The sequence below is a fragment of the Patella vulgata genome, chromosome 6 (assembly GCF_932274485.2).
Source record: "Patella vulgata chromosome 6, xgPatVulg1.2, whole genome shotgun sequence".
In the NCBI taxonomy this organism is placed as follows: domain Eukaryota; kingdom Metazoa; phylum Mollusca; class Gastropoda; family Patellidae; genus Patella; species Patella vulgata.
This window is the reverse complement of record NC_065884.2, coordinates 21787725-21806843: the sequence shown is the minus strand read 5'-3', so window position 1 is coordinate 21806843 and position 19119 is coordinate 21787725. Positions and strand designations below refer to the sequence as shown.

The 19119-nt window shown below is 33.7% G+C and overlaps 1 protein-coding gene across 1 annotated transcript; it reads left to right on the top strand.

Moving 5' to 3' along the window:
- Positions 1–201: 201 nt before the first annotated feature.
- On the top strand, positions 202–19047 carry LOC130013133 (MAM and LDL-receptor class A domain-containing protein 1-like). The gene is made up of 18 exons (XM_056101715.1): positions 202–348; positions 476–566; positions 733–885; positions 1912–2045; positions 4681–4771; positions 5301–5438; positions 6213–6472; positions 7128–7362; positions 7622–7744; positions 8369–8496; positions 9175–9307; positions 9994–10146; positions 10827–10985; positions 13606–13746; positions 14508–14761; positions 15337–15568; positions 16023–18085; positions 18976–19047. The coding sequence occupies exons 1-18, from the start codon at positions 202–204 to the stop codon at positions 19045–19047; spliced, it is 4707 nt and encodes a 1568-aa protein (XP_055957690.1).
- Positions 19048–19119: the final 72 nt, after the last annotated feature.

Sequence of the window (19119 nt, the reverse complement as noted above, 5' to 3'; positions counted from 1 at the left end):
TGTTCATGATATTGATATCAAAGTTTATTTACAGTTTATTTACTTTTTGTCAAATGATGTTATTATTCTAAATTAGAAAAAAAAGTTGTCTTAAAAAGGCTCTTAAATTTTGCAAGAATTCAGATTTGTTTATTGTATGTTTGTTTATAATATATCAGATTGCTATGTTTGTTTATTATATAGCTACGTCTCTTCTATCATATGTATGGACCAACAACAGGAAGATTAAATATCTACACAAGAACAGCAGATGGTGGTCAGCTAACTTTAAAATGGACCAAGTCAGGAAATGTTGGTGACTTCTTTGAACGTGTTGATCTCCAGCTGCTAGAACCAGCCGCTTTCCAGGTAATGGCTTTGAAAATTTCATTTTTATACACCTTCACCAACAGGATTTGGGTATCTGTTCTCTCGCTCTCTCTTTTTTACATGGTGCATATACTGGAAATTTTAAGTGTGATATTTTCTATTGTAGGTTGTCATAGAAGCTACAGTTGGAAATGGTTACCAAGGTGATATAGCTATAGATGATGTCTCATTCACTAGAGCTTGTCAGATGTCAGGAGGTAAACAAATATATTCATTTTCTTTTAAATTAACAATTATTGTGGCAATTTTATGTTGCTAAAATAAATTTGACGTACATTAATTTTTAAGAAAGTCATAGGTTTCGCATTTAAATCAACATCAATATGTTTCTCTGCACTTTCCTCAAACTTTTGTATGTTTTAGGAGGTTTAGTAACGTCATCACAGATACCATCTACAACACCTAATCCTTGTACAACCTCCCAGTTTAAGTGTTCAAATGGTAACTGTATATCAGCAAACCTGGTGTGTGATTTTGTACCACATTGTAATGATGGAACTGATGAACTCAACTGTGGTAAGTAAATCGTTTAAATGCATCAATCATGTAATGAATGAATAGTGTTCCACCATAGAATGATCGATCTCCTGTTTAGTGAACCAGCTTCTGAACTAAACTGCTGCTCCCTCTAGCACCCCAAACCACTTGATTGTGAGACAGGATATGGACCGTCTTCTGTAACAATATTTGGGTTGCTTTTGCTACAAAATTTCAATGTGGAATAAACCAAACATTTGTTTTTTCTCTATAGGAACATGTGATTTTGAGAAAGATTTATGTGGCTGGACAGATGGTAGTTCAGGAAAATACAAATTTGCTCTTGGATCAGGTGTTAATTCTACAGGTGGACCTAGTGTTGATCATACAACCAATAAAAATACAGGTATTTAATTACTTATTTTCTTGAGGTATAGTGTAAGGTAGTGAAGAAGCACAGAGGTAAACAAGCTAGATGTATAAAAATATTGTTTTTTAATCCCTAAATTCAGTCGGGATTTTATAACAACTGTAAATTTTAATATACTAGTTTACCCAATCTTTGTCCATGTCTGTATTTTTGTTTGCAGTAAGAAGTGTGTTTTACCCTTACAAGAGTTCTGTCCCATATATAGTTGCCTTAATGATATTTTTTGTTATTTTAGGTCATTACATGTATGAAACTCAAGGTTCTGGCGTATTTTATTCAAGGGCAAGACTTGCCTCTCCTATTTTAGGTATGATAGGTCCAAGTTGTACAATGAAATTTTCCTATCATATGAAAGGAATTAGTGCAGGTTAGTAGATCTAATATTTATATGATTATTATAATATTCTATTACATATATATTCAGAGTTTGTTTATATTATTTATATTATATTATTTTGATCTAATGAATTTGTGCTATTTTTTATCTTCCATTTTTTATTGGTTCAGCTGTTTATACTTGTAACTCCAAATCATTTTTACCCCAATTTCTTGTCTTGTTTTTTTAATTGATTATATATCTTTTTTGATTTAGTTTATATATGACAATGATATTTTTTAAAATTTAAATGTTGCAGGTAATCTTCGAGTACTGATATCAAATTACAAGAATAAACGTGATTACTCAAGATTATTTGGTATAACAGGAGATCAAGGAAATAACTGGAAAACTATGACAGTTGATTTAGGATTCCATAATCCAGGTTATCAGGTCAGTTTTAATCTTCAAATTAATATAATATCATTGATAGTAAACAATCAAACAAAGGTATAATAGGCATTACATTTTCAAAACAAGACTGAAAACTATTCATACAACACTATGGATGAAAAGGAACCAAAATGTATAACTTTTCAAGCACAACTGGAACTCCTAAAACAAGTATTTATTGCACTATACAAATTTGGATGTTATGTTATAGTTAATTATTTGTACTAGAAAAGTACAAACTAAGGATTGGTCATTTTCCGTTTGGGAAATTAGCAATAAACTATCAGTAACAATAATAACTGCTGAGGTTTTGACATCCTTATAATATAATGCCCTGCAACAAAATAAAAAAGACTGTTATAAAAGTAATCTTTATGTCCATTATCAACTTCCGCAATAATAATCCTGCCATGATGTATCAATAACATAGAAATTAAACAGATTTTTGAAGAAAAAAACAAAGATGTATTTAAAAAAAATAGTGGATGGATAAAACATTTAAAATTATTAAACAAAAAATTTAAAAGTTGTATAAAATTATGTAATGTAGAAAATCAAATAGAATATAAATTCCTTAAAAATAAAGGGTTTATTTTCAGGGATTTGTCCTGTTTTGGGACTGTGTACAAATGGGTCCATGTAGAGATTTTATTTTTTTCTCTATTGTTTTTTCTTCAGGTGATTATTGATTCTGCTCCATCCCCAGGATTTAGTGCCAGCTATGATGTAGCTATTGATGATATTATTTTCTCTAATTGTGCTGCTTCACAGAATGATAATGCCAGTAAGTATCTGTAGTTTAATCTAACTGGTTGATCTTTCTATTTGATAGTGTCTGTAGTTTAATATACTTGGTAGATCTTTCTATTTGATAGCCTGAGGTGATTGTTATTAAAGCTATATTAACCCATTAGTTATTAATTTGGTTGTATTACTAATTTGATCGGATTAGCCTTTTTCTTGTGCTAGGCTTATCATGAACAGTGTTTAAAGGGAGACAATCTTATAAAACTATTTGGCATTACCCGCCTGCTACTTTTCTAAAGTGAAATTTTATTTTTAGAATTTATAATATTTTTGTAAATGTCAATTTCAGAATAGTGTAATTAAATAAACAATATTAAAATATTATCCGTATGCATTAATTTTCTCAATCAAATTTTCTTATTTTTACAATTTTAGGTCTAAACTGTAATTTTGAAAATGGTTTCTGTGGATTCTATCAGGATTCTAGTGATGATCTAGATTGGACTAGAACGAATATCTCAACACAAACAGCAGGAACTGGTCCAGATCGAGATCATACAACAGGAAGAGGCTTTTATCTGTACATGGAAAGTTCATTGCCATATCATAATGGACAAACAGCTGTTTTAACAACTGGATATTTAAAACCAACACCAGGTAAAGAAATCTGTAGTTAAAAACAATGGCATTAAAACAAAAATGCAATGAATTATATTTACTAGCATTGTAGTAATATTTAAGCAATTCTTTTGAATGCTTATAAGGATACTAATTCTTACAGTGATCACAATATCGCTCTTTTTTAGCTATACTTCATTATACTTCCAATTTGAGTACAACTTAGATCATAACTTTTGTTTACTCACCCCCATACATTGACCAGAGATTTTAAGTGTGAGGTAATTTCCAATTGAGCTTTTCAATTTAATTTTGTACAGAAATTACCTAGGCAATGATAATTACTAGGGTAAGTATGAAAAATTCAAATCAGATGTACATAAAATTTCCAATTGTATGTATTTCAGGAAAATGTCTGAAGTTCTGGTACCATATGTTTGGAGCTCATGTTAATTCACTAAATCTCTACACTCGTGTTATGAATAGTAATAATAGAACTTTAATCTGGACTCGATCTAAAACACAAGGTAATATCTGGAGAATGGGACAAGTCACCCTATCAAGTGATGTTAATTTTGAGGTAAATATACTTTAAAATAATTTATTCAAATGCTTACTGTAATAGGGATTGTTTATCCCATAATTAGATTTATCTATGTACATAGAAAAGAGAGAGAAATGGGGTTTAATGTCTACTCGACACAAACTAGGTCATTTCGGGACTAACACATGGTTCAATTTTATTTCAATAATTTGCATGCGCGTATGGGTCTTTAGCTGTCGGAGGAAACTGGAGGAACCAGAGAAAACCAACAGGGTTGGACAGGCGGCCCTACTCCTCGTCACGTACAACCGGGGAATCAAAACCACACCATTTGACTCAATGATACAGCGCACACATGCTAACCATTCGGCCATTCAACCTCCCCCATAGAAAAGACATTTAATATCTTTGAAATTTTATTAAGTAGTTGGTTATTGAAAATAAACAGGAAACAACAAGTGAAAGAAAAACTGGCACTGTGTGAGTGAGAATTGTCCAAAATAATGGCATCACAAAAAATTCCATTGTACTGGAATTTCTAGAAATTGCTCAATGTCCAACAATTTTTTTATTTAAACAGTATTTTATTCATGTGATACCAAAACAGGCCAATGTCTTATATAAATTGACTTCTAATTATAACCATAATGGTTACAGAGATTATTAGAAGTTCTCCATTTGTGAAATAACATCCTATAATGTGTCAATGTTGTATACATTCAACAGGTTATAATTGAAGGGGTTGTAGGTGTTAGTTGGCAAGGCGATATAGCTTTAGATGATTTTGCTGTATTTGACGGTGCTTGTGCCCCATCTAGTAAGTACAAAACATTAGTTAACTAGTTTGTGAAAATACAGGATTGTTCCCATTGTACTTTCCTCTCATTTTTCATGACAACTATCTTGTTCGTCTCAAACTAAGTGGAATGGAATGGATTGATCATTCCAAAATGCAAGGTTAATGTGTACACAGATTGGATGGACCACGTTTTTCTTACCATCCAAAGGACTAGGCATTGTGATGGTCGTTCTTTACACAGGTCAGAATTCGAACCTGTGACATTCTAATTGAGTGGCTAGTGCTTTACTACTTAACCACCGTGGGCCTGATCCCAAATAGAATTACTATAAGTTGTTACATGTTAAATATATGAAGATCTCTTTTACAAAACACAATAAGCACCATGCACACCTTCCTTTTTCAAATTATTTTGTTGCTGTATGTTCACACATCTCAGATATATTAAACAGCAGTCATTTGAAAAATTTTGAAAAAAAAAATTATTTCATCAATTTGAATTTAGTTTTTTCAAATATAACTGAAAGATGTATTTATTTTCTTGTAGAAATATGTGATTTTGAGGTTGATTTCTGTGGCTATAAAAATGATGTTAATACTAACTATGATTGGGCCAGAAATCGTAATGGATCAACACGTGCTGGTAATGGACCACAAATAGATCATACTACTGGTAATGATGAAGGTATGTTTGCATTGTTTCCTACAAGTTAAGATTTTGACAAATTTTTCATTAAAGGTATAAAAATATTAACATGAATAAATAGATAATAATCATTGTTGAAAGTAGCCATAACACCAGAGAAATGTGCACTGCCATCTCACTAATGAAATAGACCATATAAAATATTGGATGTATGATCATCAATTAAATTATTTTAATCATTATAACAAAATATGTACAATTGTGGGTAAAAATGAAATGAAATGGGTTTACCATGCTACTGTCATGCTCAGGTTGGCATATATAATGAAGACGGGTTCAGGGAAAAAAGAAAGAAGAAATAATCAATTATTGAAAATTATAACAAAATATGTAAAATTAAAGATTTAAAAAAAAAAGAAGGAACAAGCAAGTATTGGAGAGAGAGAGAAATGGACACAAACTAGGTCATTTCGGGACTAACACATGGTTCAATTTTATTTCAATAATTCGTTTGCGCATAGGGGTCTTTAGCAGTGGGAGGAAACCGGAGGACCCAGTGAAAACCCATGAGGTTGGACAGGCGACCCTACTCCTTGTCACGTACAACATTTGAATCAAAACCCCACCAGTTGACTCAATGACAGGCCATATGATACAGCGTGCACATGCTAACCATTCGACCATCCAACCCCCCCAGCAAGTATTGGAAATTTGTGAAAATAGTGCTGAAACCAAAAACAGCATGTTATATAAATCAGATTTGAATAAATGTTAAAATGATCTTGTTCAATATATTGTTTCATTTCATTACAGGTTACTATCTTTATGTCGAACGATCACCTACTGTAAGTTCAGGAAATACTGCTAGAGTTACTAGCCCAATGTTACAGGGTATGCCACAGAAAGAATGTCTTAAGTTCTGGTATCATCTGCATGGTTCAGTAGGCAATGTTCTAAATGTTTATGTTAAAGTAGGAGGATTGATGAATTCCCCAGCATTGAGTTTTTCAGGTGAACAAGGAGATATGTGGCTGGGTGGATTTCTAACAATATCTCAACAAAGCTCTTATCAGGTAATTTGTTAAATATTATATTTTGTTTTCATTTTGATGCTATGATGTAGGGCTTTCATTTCAAAATTTTAACTGACAGTCCATTTTTGACATATGGAGGTTTAACTCAGATTACAAAGATATGACACAAAATTCCTTTTATGATGTCTTTTATCATGTTTCATTCCTCGCATTTATCACAAAATATGATTTCATATTTTATAAGAAAAATTGATTATTATTGCCAGTGTACGAATTAAGTCAATTGAATGGGGATTACAGGTAAATTCTTGTAGTGAGGTGAATTCTTGTAATGGGGGCTGTAATATTGAATGAATAGCATATTAGATTTGCAACAAGAATGTCTTCAGTTCGATTTCAAGACCCTGTTTCTTTGAATATTGTAAAAAGAAAGACTGCTGTATCCTCCTTGTAACTGGGGATATAACCATTCAGAATATAATTCTTATAGCTTTGGATCAAAATTACCTTGATTAAAGATGGTTTCCATGAAATTATGGTTCACATTTGAATTCTCATAACAAAATGAGATCAAGTACATCAATATTAGTTGTTCTGGAAATGGTATATGCTTCAAGTATATTCCATGCACTGGCCTTCTAGGTTACTGGTTCTCTTGAAGTCTGATCACTAAAACTTTGTATTTGTGTTTTAGATTGTATTTGAAGGATTAAGGTATGCATCTGGTGGAGGAGATATAGCAATTGATGATATAGTTATTGTACCAGGAGCATGTCCACCAATAGGAAGCTGTAATTTTGAATACGATATGTGTGGTTTTGTTAATGGACAAACTAAGAATGATGTATTTGATTGGGAACGATCTGCTGGAGGAACATTGACCACTGCAACCGGACCCAGTGTGGATCATACAACTGGCACAGATCATGGTTGGTATTAGTTTAATTTTTAGAAAAAGAATTACAACTAGATGAATAGTCTACCATTCTACTGTATAAAGCATGATCTACCCCTCTCTGAAATATTCACTTTTTTTGTGCTACTTTTATTTTATATTGCACTAGTGTATAAAATGTCTTTTTCAAGGACACATGAATTTCATGCAAGTTATAATCAAAGAATGCAGAATTAGCTAGTTAAAGCCTATTATTTTGTTATAAATTTTTTTTTGATAACCTATATTTTCAGGTTTTTATGTGTATGCTGAAGCTTCTGGCAGAAATGCTAAAGACAGGGCCTGGCTGTTCAGCCCTTATTTACATCCAACTACTCAATCGTGTATATCTTTCTGGTATATCATGTATGGAAGAGGTATAGTAGTATTTTTGTAAATACTAATTTGAACAGTTTTATTAACTTTTACATTTCGTCATGTAAAACAAGAAGTCATATTCTTTTATATTGTTTGAATGGCATTTACCGGTAGTAATTGGGACATAAACCTCTATTTATGGATAACAATTACTATGGTTTATTACACATTTCAATAAGATTTCACAAGTCTTTATTAATCATATATCAACCCAAATGAATAAAATGAAATGATAATAAAAAAGATATGGTTAAAAGAGCAGTGTCAACTACCCAATTTGTGATGTAAAGCAATGAAAATAAATATGATAGACTGTCATAGACATGATTACCTGTCCGAATTGATTATATTTTAAAGTCTCGTTAGTGACCGTATGGTGAGAAATATTGCAAGAGGACATCTTAATTTATTTGGTTTATATTATAATTCATTACAATATTTTAATTTCTAAAACTGTATTTCTTCTGTAACAAGCCTTACTGTGGCATGAAGTTAGTGGTAGTGGGTTATGAAATGGAAACAACTATGTATTTGTTTCACAATTCACTTTCTAAAAGTTCAAAAGTTTGGAGTGAAATTTGAATTTAACAAAAGAAGGATCTTAAGATTATTTTTAATTTTAGATGTTGGTACACTGAGATTGTACATGCCAACACCGAAAGGTACACCTTTGTTATGGAATAAAACTGGAGATCAAGGTTACATATGGATGTATGCCCAGGTACAAGTCAACAGTACATCAGGATTCCAGGTAGATTTGATTAAGAAATATTATGTAGGAAGTTGTAAAGAATCAGATTTTGTACATTAGCATTAGCCTTTTATCTGCCATAAACATGGACCCTTTGATATACTTTGTGAATATTTTTACAAAATTAGACTGGTTAATAATGCCAATATCCAACAGTTATAATGTACTAATATATCACGTTGTCCAATTTCCTTTTGCAATCAGGCTGGTTTCAGTTGCTAAAATCAAATCAAAATTATGGTTGGAGATATCCACTATGATTGACACCTAATCTTGATTACCAATCTGTGAAAGAAATAATCCTTGTCCAAACTATTGCTCTTATAACTAGTCACAAACAAGAAATAGTATGCTTAATCTTTCTAAAATACCTGAGGAGTTCACATAACTGACAATTTTTGTTGTACTCTTGTAGCTCATATGGTGTAACAAGACTCGACTTATAATCTACGCTAGTAACCGGGTGCAAAGTCAGCCAATAGGGAAAAATTGAAAGGATTATATAAATATTAAAAACATAAGGCAGCAATCAATCAGCATGTATTCAGTTTTTGATGCTACCCAAAATGTTTTAATGTGTATTTTTTATGTGTTCTCGATTAGACATGAAAGTGAATATACTTATTGAAGCGGTTGGGGAATTGTTTAGTAAAACCTGTATAATTCTGTTTGTTTTAGTTTACATTTGATGCTGAGATAGGAAATGGTTTCCGTGGTGATATGGCTATAGATGATATTAGTTATTATAAGGGTATTTGTACACAAGTGGTTACAACAACACCTGTACCAACACAAAATACAGTCACATATCGTAAGATATTTCTCTTGATAATATATCTAGTTATGAAATAAGTCACATTTTTAAATCATTATTCATGGTTCTTTATTCTCTAAATGATCATGATTATATCCTAGCTGGATCAAGTTGTTAATGATGCATTATTTAAGATTTAGATAAAGGGCTGGCCATTCTTGCTATAATGGTTCAATAATAGATGACAATAAATGAATATATTGAAATTTTTAGTCAAATTTACTTTATTCTGTGCAAAGTTATGAGTGTTTGAAGTTTTGACAAATTGTAGCGTAGATTGTTTATTGTCATAGCTACGGTACTTGACAATTGAGACTGAGTTTTGATTATTGCTTTTATTGCTTTTATTGCTAAACTCTTAAATGACTATGATGTTCTAATCTACTTAAAATCAAAGCCATCAGATGATCCAGAGGGTTGATTATGGGCTTATCATGTTAATAAATGTTTAAATAATAATTCATATTAATGATGCCAGAAGAAAGACATGCAATAGGCAGATTTAGCTTTTACATAATGTATCTTCAAGGACTAAATTGTCGTTAACTCCTGTCTGCCCATAATCTTCAAATTTGTCAGGATTGTTTTGCTTGTCTGAAGCGGGCACCCTATCAAATGTTTGCAGAGTTACTGCCCCTAACCATGAAATCATATCTACTGGTACATTGTTTACTCCTTTGCAGCTCCTACAAACCTTGATTGTACTTTTGATCAAAATAATATCTGCCATTGGACACAAGATAAGACAGATGTGTTTGATTGGACACTTCAACATCACGCTACTGTCTCGTTTAATACTGGTCCTACTGCTGATCATACTCTACAGAATAATAAAGGTTTGAACGTTACAGATTAATTATATTTTATTTCCAATATTACCCTCGTTAAAAGTAGACCCTTCGGCCACCTGTCTGTAAAATAAGGTTGTATTAGTACACTTTTCATAATTGTCCAATTTTAACCTATTCATTCTTTGATGTTTGGTTAAGAATGAGAAAGATTTTGGATTCAATCTTATTAGCGTGACATTTTTAAAACGTTAACTACCCCCTATTGTGTAATTAGTTTGACGAAGTGACGAAGAACTATGTACAATGTTCTAAGAATAGGTTGGGGAAAATACCTCCAAGGCATTATATTACGCCCTACACACAGTGAGTGGCAGTTGTCCAGGACGTAATATAACGTCCTTCATGTGCTGCGATCGTGGGGGGAATCCCTTGGGACGAACTATGTTCTAAGAATAGGTTGGGGAAAATACCTTCAAGCCGTTATATTACGCCCTACACACAGTGAGCGGCTGTTGTCCAGGACGTTATATAACGACCTACGCACTTAACGGGTTAAAGATATTTTACTCAAAATTTATAGGTGACATTGGCTTGTTTGTATCATGTCAGTTGTTTTGAAATTTTCTATTTGTTGACCTATGTGTGGAAGTACGTTCATGTGATAGTATTGGATAGCTTACCCAAACTTGTATTCTATTACAAATTATATTCTATGTATTAAACAGGTTATTATATTTACACCGAATCATCTCAGAGACAAGCCAATGATACAGCTCGTATTATAAGTCCAGATTTACCAATTGATACTTCTGGTCAGTGTCTTATGTTCTGGTATCACATGTACGGATCAAAAATTGGACAGATAAATATTTACGGCAAGCAAGGTAAATTGATAAAGTTGTCATTTCAAAATGTATTTGATGTTTATTTTCTAATTAATACTTTAGACTTTGTTCATTTTCCTGCTAGCAAAGTTTATACTTACTTTAATGGATTTAAATGATATTGATAGTAATCTATAGCTACCAGTGAATATTTTGTATAAGCTTTCAAGAAAATTGATCCCACATAAAAGCTGCATGCATTAGAAATTTTAACAGTCTGGATGTATGGACTGTTTCAGTTTCTATGCAACCACATTTTTAGGTGGACGTGTATTGTCATAGTCCCTGCCTCCCCGGACATCCATTCACATTTGTTTATGGACACTCGACAGGTTACAATTTTTATCAGATTATTATGAAACTTAAATATAGGTTTATCTTCCAAGAATCTCATTACCTTTTGAGATTGGCATGTATCAGACTGTAACTTCATAGATTGTGGCCCCTGATTGTACGAAAAATCGAAAAATTATGTTTTTAGCTTGTACATACTGTAGAGGTCACATTTTTTGTCCGATATTGATGAAACTTAAAATGTATGTTAACAACCCAAAAATCTTGGTTCCTTAAACTGTTTGCACATATCGGACCATAACTTCCTTTATTATGGCCCCTGATTGTACGAAAAATCATGGTTTTAGTTTGTGGTCCCTCTAGGTCACAATTTTATCCGATTTTAAATGCTGTCATATATATCACTGTTACACCCTAATGACGGCTGATCTAGGACTTCATGAAAATCGGACTGAAATTGCCCACCAAAATGACTGCTCCTGGTAGACAAATAGTGTAAAAGTTTGTAAAATCACATTTTTAGCTTATATAGCCTCTAGAGGTCAATCACCCTTTCATCATAAGGATGGTTGAGTTTGAATTTCTTGAAAATCGAACTGAAACTGCACGACAAAATGGATGCTCCCCGTACGCAAATAGTTTTAAAGGTATGTAATACCAAGGTTGTGGATCATCTAGAGGTCAAAATTGTTGTCCGATTTTGAAGAAACTTAATATATATGTTTATATCCCAAAGATCTGGGTTCCTTTCGATACTTGCATGTAACGAATCAAAATTTCCTTTATTATGGCGGCCCGATTGTATGAAAAATCAGGGTTTTTTTGTCCAGCATGTTCTCTGTCCATGGCAACCGCTTGTTTATATCTAATGTAATTCTTGTTCTCTGTAGGTCCGTCTGATCTACTGAATAGTCCAATGTGGACCAGGCGTGGTAACCAAGGCAACCAGTGGATGTATGGCGATGTTTATTTTACTCCACAAACTCTACCTAACCCACAAACTCAACAGACAACAATAAATGTATGTATATTTATATATGAACATGATACTGATTGATGAAATTTTGTGAATATGATACGGTACAGAATCCTATCTGGTTTTAAGATATTCAAATCATAAATTTAAAGCATGTTTTTCGAATAATCTTGATAACTAATCCATATTTTATTAAATAAAAAGTAAAATGGTACATGACAAAATCTAAGTCCAAACAATGGTGGCATCTGTGTCCATTTACATATGATTTTGTTTATGACTTACGTAGATTGTGATTGAAGCCGTCATGGTAAATGGTTATACTGGGGATATAGCATTAGATGATTTTAAATTGAAAGATGGACCTTGTCCTACTGACAGTAAATATTTAACTCAGTTGTTTCAATGATTATGCACTTCAATCCATACCTTTCACACAGAAAATGAGGAGAAACCCTATCCTATAGCTTTGACATTTTTATCTTAAATGTACTGACTGATTACAAGATCGTCAGTTGATTCATATGTGCTTGTTGATAATAAATGCTAGCATATTTATTTAAACATATTTTTTTGTTCTTTCGTCTGTCGTCCTGAGATTTGTATTGATCGTTCATTGAGTCAAAAGTAAACCATTATCAAAATTCAGAATAGCAAATTCCAGAGTTATGCCCCCTTTTAAATTCATTAAATCTTGTGAATGTGGTACTGGTACACAAGAGAGTTCTAGCCAGAATGTTTTAAAAATTGGTGTGATTGTTCAGTGTGGGATAAGAAAATAGCTGTTTCAGATTTTGACTGTTAAAGTTGGTAAACATGATACAAGACAAAAATCTTGCGCTGGTGGGCATATGGGGCACCTGACACACCCGTCTATATCCCTGATTTCTAGACTCCATTTGGCTTACACGTGTCTAGAATTTAGGAAATTTCTAGATCAACATAAATTTTGCATTACTTATCAAAGACATAATGAAATAATATTTGGTGAATTAAAATTGCTTATTTAACCTCACCCGTTGCTTCATTTAGCACACCCATTACTTCATTAAGCACAGCCATTACTTCATTAAGCATACCTATTACTTTATTAAGCATACCCATTATGGTACTTCCTTAAGCACACTCATTTTTCTTACTAATTTTTTAATTACAATTAGAAATTAAGTTAAAAGTTGCATGTTGTTTCTTTTTGCTTACTTAATCCACAACTTCTGAAATTAAAGCTTATTACCAAACAAAAATTTGTTGTCAGCTTGTTATCATCTTGTACAAATTTGTTATTATCATAAAGATGTATTCTGATATTATATTTCTAGCTTAATAAAATTGAATTCTGAATATTTCTAGATGTCTGTGACTTTGAAGGAAGTGATATCTGTGGTTACCAGCAGGATACTAATGATGATTTTGATTGGACAAGAAACCATGGTACAACTAAATCAACAGGGACTGGACCAAGCTCAGATCATACATATGGAACTCCAAATGGTAAATAGAAACTGTTTAATGTTGATAAGGAAGATTAGATTAAGATTTGTTGAAAATGGGGTATTAATTTAATGACGTGTCTCTTTTTTATATCCCTAAAGCAATGCTAATGATCATTATATATCAGCTTATAACATTGCTAACATGTGGTATATCTTTATCTCATGAATTCTCTTATGCACAGGGGGGTTGAATGGTCGAATGGTTAGCACGTACGTGCTGTATCATAAGGCCTGTCATTGAGTCAACTGGCGTGGTTTCAAATCCCCGGTTGTATGTGATAAGGAGTAGAGACGCCTGTCCAGCCTCGTGGGTTTTCTCCGGTTTCCTCCCACTGCTAAAGACCCCTACGCGCAAGCGAATTATTGAAATAAAATTAAAAACCATATGTTAGTCCCGAAATGACCTAGTTTGTGCCGAGTGGACGGCACAAGTGTTTATTTCTCATATCTGGTGTACACGACTCAAATGTGTTTACCCGGCCTGTAAGTTCATAATGTTAACTGCATGCAGGAAAAGATAACTCCTCAGAAACCTGACTTGAACGATAGATGCATCAATAATTGTCAGAACAATGGCTGTCAAGAACAAAAAAGTTTTATTATCAGGATGAAAAATGTCCTTTGAATACAGTGCATATAAGAAAACCATAAGAAGTTAAAATTCTATAATGTAATGACACCATTGTCCAGAGAATTGAAATGTATTTTTCATGTGTTTACCAGACATTTAATCCCATTCATTATGTTTCTTTATTTAAGGTTATTACATGTTCATTGAGGCATCATTACCACAGAAATCTGGAGACATAGCTCGACTCATCATACCACAACTACCTAAAACAGATGGTTCATGCTTACAGTTTTATTATCATATGAATGGTCTTAACATCGGAACACTGAGTGTCTACAGTCGCCAGTACAAAAGCCAAGCCAAATTGTGGAGTCGATCAGGGAATCAAGGCAATAGATGGAGGGCAATTAAAATTGACATCCATACTTTCACAGCATATGATGTAAGAAATTTTTAGTAGTTATATATATGGTGACAAATACAATTATCATTTCTGTCCATCTTTCTTGACAAGTTTTTCATTCAAATTTGCAGAGATTGTTCATTGGGTCATATTTTGTTTTATTGTAAATCATAAAGTTAATTCTCCATTTAATTTCAAATTTAAGAACACACAATACAAGAGAGTTATCTATAATATGTTGTTCATTGTGTCATTAGGATGAACTTGGCCAATATTCAGAGTTATACCCCAGTTTATGATTTAGCTTTAAATGACTAGATGTTGTTTGATCCCAAACCCTCCGTTTTGCACAACTGACAGAAAATCCTGAGAAACCATCACTGGGAGGGGATCCAAGACCTCCTGGTTAGCGAGCCAGCAATTTACTCACCAAGCCATCACTGATTGTGATTGGAAGAAAATATTAAATTTTAATTATATTATAATGGAATGAGATATAAAGCTCAGAAGAAATTACATTTCTGTCCATGTCAAGTATATCATGTAGTAGTTAATTAAAGTATTTACTGTCAGTGTCAGTCAGATATATATTTTTTGAATATTTTTTATTTCAGATTATTTTTGAAGGTGTAATAGGAAGATCATTTCAGAGTGATATTGCTATTGATGATGTACAGATATTACCCAATCCCTGTCCTCCTCCTGGAACTTGTGATTTTGAATCTGGCGTATGTGGATGGTCAAATCACAAGGATCATGATGATTTTGATTGGTTGCGAAATAAAGGTAGCACCGCTACTCCTGGCACTGGTCCAAAAACAGATCACACTCTATTAAATAGTAATGGTTAGTATCATTTAGAATTTTATTTCTAAAATTTTCAATATTTTAGACAGTTTAAAATCATTACCTTTTTGATGTGGCTCCTCCTTGACATCGCCTAGCCATTCGGACAGTACGAGAGAAAAGCAAGGTCTTGTGTACACATTAGCTTGCACATAAAAAACACCCTTCAATTGTTGTCTGAGCAAAATTGCCTTTAAAGCACACTGTATGACATATGCCCATCTTCATTCGTCCGATAGATGCAAAAAAGTGGAATGCTAAACCCCATTCATTCATTCATTTTTAAAAATCAGTACTGGACTTTAGTATGATTAATTTGAAAAACCTGTGATATGAAATTTGTTTTATGTTCATTTTAATATCATTAGTAAAAATGACACCGGAATTTGTGTTCAGCAAATGTAACCTTTAGACATTAAATTACAATTTTACAAATATTCATTTTGTTTTATAGGTTACTACATCTATATTGAGTCATCCAAACAACAACCAGGTGATAAAGCTCAGTTAGAATCAGAAGTACTGCTTTTGCCTTACGGAGGATGTCTTTCCTTTTGGTACCACATGTATGGAAGTAGCATTGGAAGTCTTAACGTGTATGTTAATCTGCTGAACACATCTGCAACAGCACCACCAAACAGAATATTTTATCGCGATGGTACAAATGTAAATAAATGGCAGTATGCATCTCTGTTCATCCCTGCATCTGGAGAATTCACCCTTATATTAGAGGGTGTTGTTGGAAGTGACTTCCATAGTGATATTGCTGTTGATGATATTATAGTGGCACCAGGACAATGTGCAAACATAACTCCTGTGGATGCTCCTTATAAATGTGCTAATGGTGATTCCATCTTTTTGTCTCAGGTGTGTGATTTCTCTCAAGACTGCAAAGATGGTTCCGATGAAAAATATTGTGGCAATTGTGATTTTGAGAAAGATCAGTGCAAGTGGACGGATCAGAGTAAAGGAAGCTCTTCATGGTACCGAGGACAGAATGGTTCAATAAGCAGCATTGATGGACCTGGTATCGATCATACCTTCGGAAACCAAACTGGATACTATATGTTTACGAGTTACTATAATGCGCAGTCTGTTTCATTAGGGATCCTGCAGAGTCCAAGATTACAGAATTCCTTCTCAACTTGTCAGATCCAGTTTTATTATTTTGTTAATACATACAGACCGTCATTTGAAGTGAACATTCAGCAAGGTACCAGGATAACCAATATTTTGAGACTTAACAGCCAGCGTTCACCTGTTTGGCTCAAAGGTGTTGCAGATATTGGCAGAATATCCGGAGAGTTTTATGTTCTGTTCCAAGGTAAATATGGAATAGCAATAGATGATATTCAACTTATTAACTGTGCACTGCCACCAAAACAGTTATCATGTCCCAGCAACCTTTTCACTTGCGATCGTGGTTCCTGTGTTTCGAGAAGCCAACTTTGTGATTTTACTGATGATTGTGGGGATCGAAGTGATGAATCAGATGCTGTATGTGGTTCGGCACTGGCCTGTACATTTGAAAAATCTTCTTGCTTTTGGCAACAAAGTAAAGTTGATACTAAAAATTTTGATTGGCTAAGACACCATGGACCAACAACATCCCGATTAACAGGTCCATCTCTTGATCATACAACTAAACTTAGCACAGGTTTCTTCATGTACATTGAGGCATCAAGTCCTAGAAAAAGAGGAGATAAAGCACAGATACTGAGTCCTGTTTTATCACCGACATCTGCATCTGATAACTGTTACTTCACTTTATATTATCACATGTATGGATCAGGAACTGGAAATCTTTCTGTAAGCACTTGGAACCAAATTGGAGGTCTACAACAGCAATTATGGAAGAAACAAGGCAATAATGGGGATTTCTGGGAACGTAAAACTTTGTCCTTGATCAGCAATGTTGACTATCAGGTGGTAATAGAGGGTACAGTAGGATCATACAATGGGGATATAGCTATTGATGATACCGTTTTTTCCCCAGGATGTAAAGTAACTGGTGTGACTCTTGCCTCGGCTATAACTCCACCTCCAACAACAGCAGCTACCACTAACTCCTGTCCAACAAACCAGTTCCAGTGTAAAGATGGCAGCGCTTGTTTGCCAATGGCTTATGTGTGTGACTTTAATCCTGAATGTGATGACAGCTCTGACGAGCACATGTGTGGTCCGTGTGATTTTGAAACAGATTTATGTGGATGGAGTGATGCCAGCTCCGGAAAATATAACTTTACTTACATGCAAGCTAATCCTACAACAATTAAAGTTGATCATACAACAGCACAACAGAGTGGACATTATGTTGCTGTTAAAAATTCTGATGGAGTGTACTACACCCCAGCTATACTCAACAGTCCTCCCATGCCCCAAGCCTCCAAATATTGTACTATGTATTTCTATTATTATAAAGTTGGAACAGTTTCAGGAACTCTATCTGTATCTGTTAATTATAATCAAACATCCAAAACAATATGGTCAAATCGATACTATAGAAATGGCATTTGGGTAAGAGGAATTGTATATTTGGGAAATAGAATTCCTGGTTTAGAAAAAGGATTCCACATTCAGTTTCAGTCAACTCCAGCGAAAGGGTTTATTCCTTCACAAACTAATAGTATTGCCATTGATGACATTTCCTTCAACAATTGTGATCCTAAGATAGTTCCCCCTGACATAGGATGTAACTTCAATGTTGACATGTGTAGCTGGGTTCAAAGCACTGATGATACTTTTGATTGGACACTGAGAAATGGAAGCACACCTACGACTGGAACTGGACCACCATTTGATCATTCTAATCGGCGAAACGGAAACTATGTCTTTATTGAAACATCAATACCAAGAAAATTAGGAGATTTTGCACAACTCACTAGTGTTACATTGGGACCCACACCAACAAGTGGCCATTGCTTCAAATTTTGGTATTACATGTACGGATCCACCATTGGAAATCTAACGATCACACAGACAACTGGTCAGAATTCAACATTGTTTTGGTCCAAGTCAGGATCTCAAGGAGATAGATGGATCAGTGGCATGAGGACGATTTATTCACAAACAGAGTATGTCATGGTCATTTCAGCAGTAGTTGGAAATGGTTTCCAGGGGGATATAGCCCTGGATGATTTCCAAGTCTTACAAGGTGAATGTCCAGCAGATAACAATTGTAACTTTGAAGATAACAACCTTTGTCAGTGGACACAATCAAAAAATGATACATTTGACTGGACTATCACTTCACAAAAAACACGAACAGTAGGAACAGGACCCACTAGAGATCATACCTTTGGGTCGCCTACTGGGCATTATGCTTACATTGAAACATCTGCTCCACGACGTCTAGGTGACAAGGCCATTCTTATCAGTGCATCAATACTTAAATCTTCGGCTTTTAGGAACAAATGTTTGCAGTTCTACTATCATATGTATGGCACAACAATAGGATCTTTAGGAGTGTACAGACTTGATAATGGTACTAGTACTCCAGTTCCCCTTTGGAGTTTATCAGGAAACCAGGGTAATTTATGGAGAAAAGCAAG